The 12,710-nt window shown below is 39.5% G+C and overlaps 1 protein-coding gene across 3 annotated transcripts in view; it reads right to left on the reverse strand.

Annotated features, from left to right (window-relative positions):
• Positions 1–12,710, reverse strand: part of KLHL12 (kelch like family member 12) — a 40,141-nt gene that overhangs the window by 23,031 nt on the left and 4,400 nt on the right. For all 3 annotated transcript variants that reach the window (XM_035281477.3, XM_078356853.1, XM_008985439.5), the window contains exons 3-5: positions 7,126–7,279; positions 5,224–5,441; positions 759–908 (exon numbers count right to left, since the gene is read on the reverse strand). In XM_035281477.3, the coding sequence (XP_035137368.3) occupies positions 759–908; positions 5,224–5,441; positions 7,126–7,279 (522 nt within the window). The remainder of the gene's footprint in view (positions 1–758; positions 909–5,223; positions 5,442–7,125; positions 7,280–12,710) is intronic.

Here is a 12,710-nt window from a genome sequence, read left to right on the forward strand (position 1 = left end):
GTCTGGTTCCAGCGTCTGTGCTCCTAACCACAATGTAAAGAACTAAACACAAGGGATATGTGAGTGGGTTCTAAGAAAGACAGAAATCACAAGTAGGAGAAAAAGAGTTTGAAATGTGACACTAACCATCTTGCAACTTTTCTAGTGTGAACAACTGAAAACTGTTAGTAATTAACTGACTAACAGATCTAGGGCTGTGCCAGCAAGAGGAACTCTCTACTGGCCTGGGCCTTACCTCCATGCTATAAATCAGTGCTCCCTCAAAGTATGGTCCAGGCAACATAGGTGGTATATATGGTAAAAATTATGAAAAAGTTGGAAAAACACTTCTATAAATAAACTCAACATGATATGACTAAAGTTGACACTAAAATGTATCAAACTCCTTTCATACTCGTTTTACCAGAAGTCAAAAATGAAGAGGTTTGCTAAGTGAGGCATCAGGGCAATTTGAACAATTTATGTTTAATGGAGAAGGAGACAAAGTTTATTATCAGGTGTTGATACAAAACACTTAGGGGCATGTAAAACAAAAGACAGCAAAACACAAAACTGAACCACAGATTTTTCATTTGTGTCAAGAAATTCACTTTTCTTAGAAATATGCCTGGGGACTACCCAGCATCACTCTCACTGGCATTCCTCGAGAGGCAAACCAGGAGACACTGTGCCTACATTAAAATAATCAATTTTGAATATATAACACTAAGGTAAGAGTTTGCCACGGTTTTGGATTCTGAGAGTGTTGCATTACTTACCTCAGCATCTATTACATCTGTGATATACCTGGGGGTTAGCAGGGGCATCCTCACATACTGTAGCAGGTTAGGCAAGGATTCTTCCCGCTCTTTCTTGGCATGCTTCACCCAGTTGATCACAGCCTCAAAGACCGGCTCTTCAGAATCCACCTATAAATGTGTAATTACACACCGTGGATCTACTTTTCAAATTAGCTCACTATCTCAAATAGTAACCACATTCGCTTTCTCCTTCCTGCTTCCCCTTGCCCACCACCATCATTTCCTATCTTCCTATCCCAACAGCTAGGCTCTTGGGAAAACAACTTTTTTCAGACACAGCTAACAGATCAAGAAAAGAATGACAGTCAATTCGGGTTAAAAAAAAAAATCTAAAATAGTGCCTAATAAATCACCAGTCCCATATTGGCCTTCATTTCAGAATTGTTCCCATTCCTGAATTGCTTCTGGTCATCTCTGTAACTTTAGGGAAGGTAGGTGGGAGAATCTGTTGCCTTATTCGAAATCAACTCTTAAAATAATTTTTGGTCATAATTGTTATCTAATGATCTCCAGGCTCACCCCTCAAATTGTCTACCCAAGCCTCTGAAGCAGGAGCTTCTCTAACATCACTAGGTTGCAGTTTTCAAAAGCAATATCAATTAGCCTTCCAGCAACTACTATATATTAGGCACTGTGCTATTTGAGAAGATATATTTAATTAATCATTTGGGAACTTAGGTCTAAGCTTACATATGACCAATTAGATAATGTGAGAGACACTCTAAAAAAACCTACATCACTGGAAAGACCTAGGTATATATATCATAACACCTGGGACTTCCCAAAGACAGACACCTGAGTACAGGTCCTGTGTCCCTTCTACCAGTACCTAGAGAGTACATATTCTGGGAGATACCTTTCAGAATGTCACTGTGACTAGATAAAAAAAACCACCCTATAAACTTTTCCCAAGAAGTGTGATACTCTAAAAACGCAGAAAATGTTTCACAAAGTTCACTCATTTGAGGGCTTTACCGAACCCCTCTCCTAGTGCCAGACACTGTCTTGGAAACTGATTATACAATGGTGAAGAAATCAGATATGATCCTTGCTCTTAAGTGGGGAGTCAAACTGTTAAATCAGAAAAATGAACAATCTATTATTGCATACGACATAGGAAAGATAGTGGGGTTTGAGACAGAACAACATGAGATTTCCTAATTTAGATTGGTGGTGGGTCAGGGAAGGCCTCCCTGAAGAAGTAACAAATTGAAATCTGATGGCTGAGTAGCAGTTAGCCAGGAGAGTAAGACAGTACTGCAAGGCAGACAGAGGAGCACACATAAAAGCACTAGAAATGCATTGTCCAATACACTACCCATGTGTGGATATTGACATTCACCTTAATTCAAATTCAACTAATAATCAGCTTCTCAGTTGCACAAGCCACATTTCAAGTGCCCAACAGCAACACGGGGCTAGTGGGAGCAAACTAGGCAGTATAGATATAGAGTACTTCCATCTTCACAGAATGTTCTACTGAACAGCTCTGTCCTACAGCAAAAAAGAACTGGCAGCTTGAAGAAATGATAGAGGCTAGTGTAGTAGAGTCAATGAGGGTAACAGAGGAGTAAAAGATGAAACTGGAGAGTTCAGCAAGAACCAGATTCAGAGAGCATTAGAATACTGGATTTGATAAGAGGAAGTATTAGCAACTGGGAGTCAGACATCTTGTTCCTATTTCCGGCTGGTATATGGAACAGAAAAAAATGCGTCACTTGCTTTCTTTCCAGAAAAAAAGGCAAAGGGCAGTCTTGACACACACTTAACTATACATAAGAGTTCTCAAGCTGTTTTCATTTCAGCTTCTAAATAAGGTTAGTTATTTGTTCTCTCTGCTCCATCCAGTTTTATTTCAAAGCCTGTATAGTTCCAAAATAAATGCCTTCTGTGATTGTTTCCTGATCTGGACAATTAGAAACAAACTGAAAACATGACCAGCTCATAGGTGAGTGATTAAGAGAATGACTCTGGAGCCAGACTACTTGAATCTGAATCCTGGCTCTACCACTTACTAGTTGTGGTATGATGGTTAAATTCCAATCCTCACTTTCCTCCTATGAAAAATGAAGATGTGATAATTAAATAAGATAAAAATACCAAGAACAGTGCCATAAAAGAAGCTCCAGTGGACGGGGATTTTTGTTTGTTTTGTTCATAATTTGATCTGCAGCACCTGGAACTGTTCTGAGCACAGTTAGTGTTCAACAGGTATTTAGTAAGTGAACCAACAGTAAATGCTGAGTAAGTATTATCTATTATGTATATGTAGTAAACTTCAAATCTGTAGTGCTCATTCTAGTCACTGTATTTTCCGATATGTGAACAAATCAAGAAAAATCAAGATATTCTAGTGAACTGCCAGTTTCCAAGTCTGATGAATACATCTTTTGGCTATGTCTGCCATTTCGGCACAAGGAGACAATGTACCACACTAAGAGGATGAGAACTAAGATTTTAGCAAATTCTTGTCTCAACAGCATTTGCAATAGCAGCTTCTCCGGGCTGATACAGAGCAGCATGTCAGGCTGGAAAATAATTCCTCTACAGTTGGAACCAATGTCACCAATAACAGTCACTAAAGAAAGGTGTAAAGAAACACTTGCCTAAATTTGATATGAAATATATTAAGGTCAGGAGCAGTGGCTCACGCCTGTAATCCCAGCACTTTGGGAGGCCGAGGTGGGTGGATCATTTGAGGTCAGGAGTTCCAGACCAGCCTGGCCACAATTGTGAAACTCTGTTTCTACTAAAAATACAAATATTAGCTGGCATAGTGATGCATGCCTATAGTCCCAGCTACTTGGGAGGCTGAGGCAGGAGAAGAGCTTGAACCCAGGAGGTGAAGGTTACAGTGAGCTGAGATCATGCCACTGCACTCCAGCCTGGAAGAGGTATACTTAAGATCTGTTATTCTATTACACAAATATCCTAGTTTTAACAAAATAAATTAGGAGGGAGTAATCATTTCATTTATGGAAGTATATTTTAGGCTTTCTTTAAATGGTATTGCCTGAGGCTAGTACTGCTTGAGCCCAGGAGTTTGAGACCAGCCTGGGAAATATAGTGAGACCCCCATCTCAACAACAAATGTTAAAAATTAGTGGTGGTGTGCAATTCCAGCTACATAGGAGGATGAAGTGGGAGAGTTGGTTGATCTCAGACATACAGGCTACAGTGAGCCATAATTGCACCACTGCACTCCAGCCTGGGTGACAGAGTGAGACCATCGCAAAAACAAAAATTAAAGAATTGGGCCACTGGAGATCAACACTACAGGCTTCAAAGACATCTAATAACTATATTGGACTTCTCACTCCAATTTTTAGCCTAACTATAGACCTGTATGCAATAAAACTCTGCTACTGGTATCTGATTTAGAATTGACTTAAGATTCTTCTGTATAGGTTAAGTCACTGAATGCCTGCCTGGTACAGGTAGTATCCCACTGGTAGGTGAAACATTATTCCTTTTTCTTCCCCCACAAGAGACAGGCTCTTGCTCTGCTGACCAGGCTAGAGTGCAGTGATGTGATCATGGCTCACTGCAGCCTCAAACTCCTGGGCTCAAGAGATCCTCCCACCTCAGCCTTCCAAGTAGCTGGGACCACAGGTGCTCACCACCATGCCAGGCTAATTTTATTTTTTTGTAAAGACGGGGTTTTGCCATGTTGCAGGCTGGTCTCAAACTCCTGGGCTCAAGCAGGTCTCCTGCCTCAGCCTCCCAAAGTACTGGGATTACAGGCATAAGCCACTGCACCTGGCCTACTATTCCTTTAAGATCTAGTTCACCTGTCCCTTCCTTCCATCCCCTGCACCCTCAAAAGAAAGTTTTGATTTGTCTCCTGCTTATGAAGATCCTCACTTCCAAACTTTTATCTCTTCATTTTTGATCCACACCTGGGTTTATTCTTCTTTCTTCTATGTAATGTCCTTACTTTGTATAGGCTCATTATTCTCATTATCCTCTCAACCTTTTTTTTTTTTTTTTTTATCTATATCCCTGTCTCTACTAGCATATTGTGAATTTTCTGAAAGCAAGAAACTATATTTACCCACTTGGGGATCTGTAGCACCTGGCATAGTATTGCTGCATAGTAGATATTCTCAATAAATTTTGTGAACTGAGTGAATGCGTAATAAAGACGTGTTCTACAGATACCGACTTTACTTCCAATTTCTGCTTATTCTATACTCTGTTTAATAGTGATTCTTACCGATTGGGATCATACACCTAACTGAAGAAAGTAGCAGACTCCCTCTCCATAAAAATACAAATAAATTTGGTACAGGAGGGATTAATGAAATCTTTGAGCCAATATGGACACTTGAATATGAAGCCCTGGTAAGTAACTGCATCCTACTTTGCCAGTTTTGTAATTGCCCAATCTTGAAGAAACCATAACACAAAGACAAATCTGTACCTGAATTTCATCACACTTGATTAGCTTTTCCACCTCTCCTTGACTCAGAAGAATGAATTCTTCATGCTGTACCACTTCAGGAAAATGCTTCTGGCTAAAAACCTCAGCTGCTTGCATCAGGTCAACACAATTGTGGGTTTCGGCAAAATCCCTAATACCCAGGCAATTAGAAGGGTCCAACTGACTTTCTAAGAACTCACAGCAGGCTTGTTTCACACCTAGGATAGACACAGGCAGCAAACACTTTAGAATAGTCAGACAGGTGTGATCTACTCTATATTCTTATATGTTGACATCTTCTCTACATGTTATCAGATGAACCCTAAGAAACAGATTAGAAATTCTATGCTTAAGGATCTTAAACTCTATTTCTGGCTTACATGCTGTGTCACTTTCAGCAAGACCTTTACACCCGTCTCTGCTTATTCTTTAAAATCAGTATTGCAAGATGAATTGCATCCAGAGACACTAGCACAGTTCAACAAACATGCCTATAAAACTCTTGGGAATCAAACTATAAAACCAATTACTAATTCAGCATAATGTACCTATTTTCTACTCTACACAAAAACCTACTAAATGACTCGAGTGAAAGAAAAGCAGAAGACAGTAATAACAAATCTCATATTTACCTAATTGAAAAGTTCAGAGTATTTAAATTTTACAACTATGCACTAATGCAAAAGCATCACGCTATTTAAATCATGTATTAAAAACTAAAAATGTGTCAATTATGTATATATAAAAACTGAGAATAATGAAAACATAACTGAATGTTAAAAAAGAAAAACCGGGGCCGGGCGCGATGGCTCAAGCCTATAATCCCAGCACTTTGGGAGGCCGAGGCGGGTGGATCACAAGGTCAAGAGATCGAGACCATCCTGGTCAACATGGTGAAACCCCGTCTCTACTAAAAATACAAAAAATTAGCTGGGCATGGTGGCGTGTGCCTGTAATCCCAGCTACTCGGGAGGCTGAGGCAGGAGAATTGCCTGAACCCAGGAGGCGGAGGTTGCAGTGAGCCGAGATTGCACCATTTTGCACTCCAGCCTGGGTAACAAGAGCGAAACTCTGTCTCAAAAAAAAAAAGAAAAGAAAAGAAAAACTGGGGACCAGGAATGGCAGCTCGATCACTTAAGCCCATGAGCTTGAGACCAGCCTGAGCAACACAGAAAGAACTCATCTCCACAACTTTTTTTTTTAATTAGGTGGGTATGGTGGCATGCATCTGTGGTCCCAGCTACTCAGGAGGCTGAGGTGGGAGAATTGCTTGAGCCCAAGAATTCAAGGCTACAGTGAGCTGTGACTGCACCACTGCACTCTAATCTGGGTGACAGAGGGAGACCCTGTGGTAAAAACAAAACAAAAAAACCCAAAAAACCTGGGAATTGTACGGGAAAACAAACCATCTGTAATCCTGTGAAAACTATCATTTTTTTGTGCATGAATTTAAAGTTCATTTAACAGATATTCTACATAGTTCAAATATTTGAAGATACAAAAGGGTTTACCATGAAAAGTCCCCCTAGCCTCATTATCAACCTGGCTACTTAATGGCCAGGTAAATGAAGAGTATCCCTGTAGGCTATGTAAAATATCAGTTTTTTATACTTCTTACAGATGTGTTATATACATGTATGTAAGAAAATACATAATTTCTTCTTACATTTTTTTAAAAAAAAAAAAACATGCAAGTGCTCCTTTCATAGAGCCACATATGCATATCAGAAGTTCCTTTATACTGCTATTGACATCTGATTTTTTACTGCTTAATGAGACAAAAGGGATAGCCAGTAAACGTGAGCATCCAGTTTGTCTCCAAAATGGTCACGATTAAGTTTACACTATTAATTTTCAACCTTTCCAGGGCTATTTTGACATAGCAAGTTTTAATGTCTATACCTTTCAACTGAAGCAGACAGGCTGCAGGGAGTAGTTCTTGCACATTCTCCACCGTCACATGTACTGTTTCTGTGTACACAAAGTCCAATAAAATTTCCATAGTAGAGGCAGTCAAACCTTGGATGTCAACATAAGGCTTGCCCTTCTCTGAAAGCTGAAAATGTAAAAGGTATAAAAGAATGATGGTTATAATTCCACAAGATAAAGGCACAATCTCATATCTAAGAGCTTACAGATGTTAATAATATTAATTGAACATATATCTTTAAAAATTAAGGGCCAGGAGTGGTGGCTCACACCTGTAATCCTAGCACTTTGGGAGGCCTAGGCAGGCAGATCACTTGAGGTGAGGAATTCAAGACCAGCCTGGAAAACATGATGAAACTCCAACTCCACTAGAAATACAAAAATGAGTTGGGCGTGGTGGTACATGCCTATAGTCCCAGGTACTCAGGAGGCTGAGGCAGGAGAATTGCTTGCTTCAACCTGGGAGGTGGAGGTTGCAGTAAGCCCAGATTGTGCCACTGCACTCCAGCCTGGGCACCAGTGAGATTCTTTCAAAAAAATTTAAAAATTAAAAAAATAGGCCAGGCGCGGTGGCTCAAGCCTGTAATCCCAGCACTTTGGGAGGCCGAGGCGGGTGGATCACGAGGTCAAGAGATCGAGACCATCCTGGTCAACCTGGTGAAACCCAGTCTCTACGAAAAATACAGAAAATTAGCTGGGCATGGGGGCGCACGCCTGTAATCCCAGCTGCTCGGGAGGCTGAGGCAGGAGAATTGCCTGAACCCAGGAGGCAGAGGTTGCGGTGAGCCGAGATCGTGCCATTGCACTCCAGCCTGGGTAACAAGAGCGAAACTCCGTCTCAAAAAAATAAATAAATAAATAAATAAAAATAAAAATTATGACCTGTTTTGTTGGATTTGAATAAAGCAAATATGTCACATGTCTGTAGCTTTCCAAATGAAATGGGCAGTTATCTATACCCTCGGAGTAAATAATATGTGACACCTTCCTAGAATAGCAATGTTGCCAGTGAATAACTTTAAAAATCAATTTCATATTAAAATACAGACATAGGCCAGGCATGGTGGCTCACACCTGTAATCCTAGCACTTTGGGAGGCCAAGATGGCGGATCACAAGGTCTGAAGTTCAAGACTAGTCTGGCCAATATAGTGAAACCCCATCTCTACTAAAAATACCAAAAAAAAAAGTATCACAGAATAGAATGCAAAACTTCCATGAATATAACACTAGTCCATCAACTTTTAAGATAAAACACAAAATTTCTTTTCTTTGTCTTTGAGACAGAGTTTCACTCTTGTTGCCCAGGTTGGAGTACAATGACACATCTTGGCTTACCACAACCTCCACCTCCCGGGTTCAAGCCATTCTCCTGCCTCAGGTGCCGAAGTAGCTAGGATTAGACGCATGCACCACCATGCCCTGCTAATTCTGTAGAGACAGGGTTTCTTTATGTTGGTCAGGCTGATCTTGAACTCCCGACCTCAGGTGATCCGCCCACCTCAGCCTCCCAAAGTGCTCCCAAAGGCATGAGCCACTGCGCCCAGCTAAGACACAGAATTTCAAAAAAATTTCACATTTGTAGAGGACCTGTGGGTTATAACTCCAGTCTCTCCAGGATTACCTAGTTCCTATCATCTGTCCCTGGACTACATTTTTTTTTTTTTCTGGAGATAGGGTCTCGCTCTGTTGCCCAGGCTAGAGTGCACTGATGCGATCTCGGCAAACTGTACTTCTTCCCAGGTTCAAGTTATTCTCCTGCCTCAGCCTCCCAAGTAGCTAGGATTACAAGAGTACACCACCACACCCAGCTAATTTCTGTTTTGTTTTTTTTTTGAGATGGAGTCTCATTCTGTTGCCCAGGCTGGAGTGCAGTGGCACGATCTTGGCTCACTTCAAGTTCTGCCTCCCAGGTTCAAGCAATTCTCTTTCCTCAGTCTCCTGAGTAGCTGGGACTACAAGGATGTGCCACCACTCCCAGCTAATTTTTATATTTTTAGTAGAGGCAGAGTTTCACTATGTTGCCAGGCTGGTCTCAAAACTCCTGACCTCAAGTGACTGGCCCACCTCAGCCTCCCGAAGTGCTGGGATTATAGGCGTGAGCCCCCGTGCCCAGATAATTTTTGTATTTTTAGTAGAGACAAGGCTTCGCCATGTAGACCAAGCTGATCTTGAACTTCTGACCTCAGGTGATCCACCCACCTCTGCTTACCAAGGTGCTGGGAATACAGGAGGGAGCCACCATGCCTGGCCCTCAGACTACATTTAGTAATGATGAAAAAGAATATGCAGGTCATCCTAAGGGACTTTCTTATGTAACACCATCTGAATACAAATAAAGTGTTTGTTACTTTTTCAAAATATTGTTAGACTAACTGAATTGTTAGTAGTATATCTCCTTGAAGCTGTTGAGTATTGATGAGGCCAGATAATCATAGAAAACTGTTGAGCTAAGAGAAGAAATCTTCAACTTTAAAGGAGAGTAAATTATCTAAAAATACCTTATAAAAATTTTTACTGAATCTTAGTTTAGAAATTTATTTTACTAACAAAAATCTGGTGTACCTCCATTATGAACTAAATTGCTTTATCATGTTTGATTTCTCCGTCAGCCAGAGAATAACCAAAAAGCACTCTCTACAAAGCCAAGAACAAAATCAATCCCTAACAGTAAAAAAAGTCAAGAGCACATTATTTTGAAAAAACATATTAGGTTTTATTAACACTTAATACAGTACTAATATTTATAAACAATTACTGTCCCAACACATTAAATACATTCAATTATGATACTCCCAAAACCTAAAATCCAATAAAAAATTTAAAAAAAAAAATTATGATACTGAAATATGTAAGTACACGTATTCCAGAAATTGAAATTTCTCACTCAATAACCTATATTTCCATCAAATAGTTTAAATATTGATTAGAGCAATAGTACATTTCACATTTATATTTTGCTTTAGAATTTTTCAGTGCTTCTCATTTTCTACTATTTCATCTGATTCTCCCAACAACCTGGTAAGGTAGTTAGATCTGATATTATTACTACTTAAGAGATAAAGGATCTAAGAATCAAAGCAGATATAGGACTTAACCAGAGTCACTCAGCCAGTGAGAGACAGATATCATTGCTATCAAAGTATTTCAGAAAAAAAAAAGAGAGACATAAAACCCAGGTCCTCTTGCCTCAGTCCTGTGATCTTTCAATCAGATGACATTTGAGGAGCATTTCATGGCTGAAGAGAACAAGGAAACCATCTAGTTCAACTACTTTATTTTACAGATCAACCCAGTGAAGTTAGATGGTTGACAGGGTTTATACAGAATTGCTAAGAGAACTAAGCCTAGATTCCAGGTCTCTGGACTCTCTCCTTTAAACCAATTACTCTGAAAAATAAAAACAAAACCATCTGGCATTTTTTTGCCTGATGTCAAGTTTTATTATTATTATTATTATTTTGTCTTTTTGTCTTTTTTCCTTTTTGTAGAGAACGGGGTCTCGCTATATTGCCCAGGCAGGTCTTGAACTCCCGGGCTCAAGCTACCCTCCCGCCTCTGCCTCCCTAAGAGCTGGGATTACAGGCGTGAGCCATAGCGCCCGGCCAGCCTGATGTCAGTTTTTAAAGAAAGAAATCAAAAATGAGAAAAAAAGAATTAATTTCTGAATTAAGAGTAAAGACAGAATATTTTCAAGCTGACAAAAAACAGGATACACAATACATAATTAGCAGTCAACAGTTCTAGTTTATTTGATGCTCAGCAGCTGCTGGGTGACACTCTCTTTACCCAGGTAAATTCCAAATGCTTCTGATGCTCTTGGTATATCCCATGAAGAACAGTATAGGACAGGGATCTACCTTGTTTTATCACACAAGTTCATTTAAAAATTAGCCTGGATTAGCTGGAATGACCTATCAGTTCCTGTTTTCCCTACTAGCCATGTGACTGAGCATCAGCCCATAGTATTTTTAACTATACTGGTTTTAAAAGTAGACTGTAGGATATAAAATTCATACTTCAGAGACTAAGGCAGCATAATAGTTAAAAACCATTCCGGCTTTGGCCAGGTGTGGTGGTTCACACCTATAATCCCAGCACTTTGGGAGGCCAAAGCAGTCGGATCACCTGAGGTTGGGAGTTCAAGACCAGCTTGACCAACATAGAGAAACCATCTATAATAAAAATACAAAATTAGCCAGATGTGGCGGCACATGCCTGTAATCCCAGCTGCTAGGGAGGCTGAGACAGTAGAATTGCTTGAACCTGAGACAGGGAGGTTGCGGTAAGTCAAGATTGCACCATTGCACTCCAGCCTGGGCAACAAGAGCAAAACTCCATCTTAAAAACCAAAATTAAAAAAAAAAAAAAAAGTTTGGACTTTATAAGACAGAAAATATAGAATTAAATTCTACCTTGAGCACTTATAATCCATGGGAGTTTGGGCAAGTGATTTAATATATGAAACCCTGTTCCTTCATTTGTAAAAATGAGATGGTAATAACAACCCCTAGGGTGAGTGAGATATGCACAACAATCACTAGCACAGTACCTGGCCCATAAAAGGTAGTTATTACCATCATAGAATATGCCTCTCCCATCCTGATCCAGTAGCAATATCTTCACTAAGATGATAGAACTAAAAAAAAAAAAAAAAAAAAAAAAATACTTGTGCTTAAAAAGATGTTTAAAAAAGTGTTTTTGTAATAAACTATTTCAGGCATACATATGGGTGTAGATAATATAATAAACAGTGGTGCACCCATGACTGAGCTATGAAAAAAAAAAAAATCAAGGTAATTCATTTAAATCTGCTCTTATAATCAGACTTGGGATCTTGAAAAACAAAGGCTTGCAATGTTCCTTCCTGTGCAGCTTTCTAGGAGCACTGAACACAATATAGCCTTACTCCACATTTCAAGTATTTTGTCAGGCAATTACTAAGCAGTGTTTCTTAATACTTTGTTAGCACTACCTGTATTCTGTCACGTCACCTTTTTCCTAATTCCCTTGGTTAAATGCTTATGAGCTAACATCTTTTTTCAGGTGATGTACTCTATACCTGTACAGCTATTCATTAAAAACTCTTCTTCCTTTCATTTGAAGTTATCCTAAAATCTACACTGATTTTTCTTCACATATTGTTAGGAGGAATGGGGTGAGATCTGAATCCTACTCCTCTCTCCTTCCTTCCTTCTTAGCCCTCTGGTATTCACTTAAGAATTTTTAAACTTTAGAAGGAGAAAAGGCCAGGTGCAGTGGCTTACACCTGTAATGTCAGGTGTGGCCACTTTGGGAGTCCAAGGCAGGAGGAACACTTGAGCCCAGGAGTTCAAGATCAGCCTGGGCAATATATAGTGAGACCCTGTCTTTACAAATAAATAAAATTAGAAACAAAAAAAGGAGAAAAATTGGAAGACAAATTTAAGAAATAGTAAAATACAATAGCTGACATTTGTGCTTTACTACATATTACACCATTCTAAGCACTTCGTAAGTTATTTTATAAGGTAATCTTCACAATAACCTTAATAATCATGTGTTATTACATATTACTAT

This window comes from Callithrix jacchus, chromosome 19 (assembly GCF_049354715.1).
Source record: "Callithrix jacchus isolate 240 chromosome 19, calJac240_pri, whole genome shotgun sequence".
Lineage (NCBI taxonomy): Eukaryota > Metazoa > Chordata > Mammalia > Primates > Cebidae > Callithrix > Callithrix jacchus.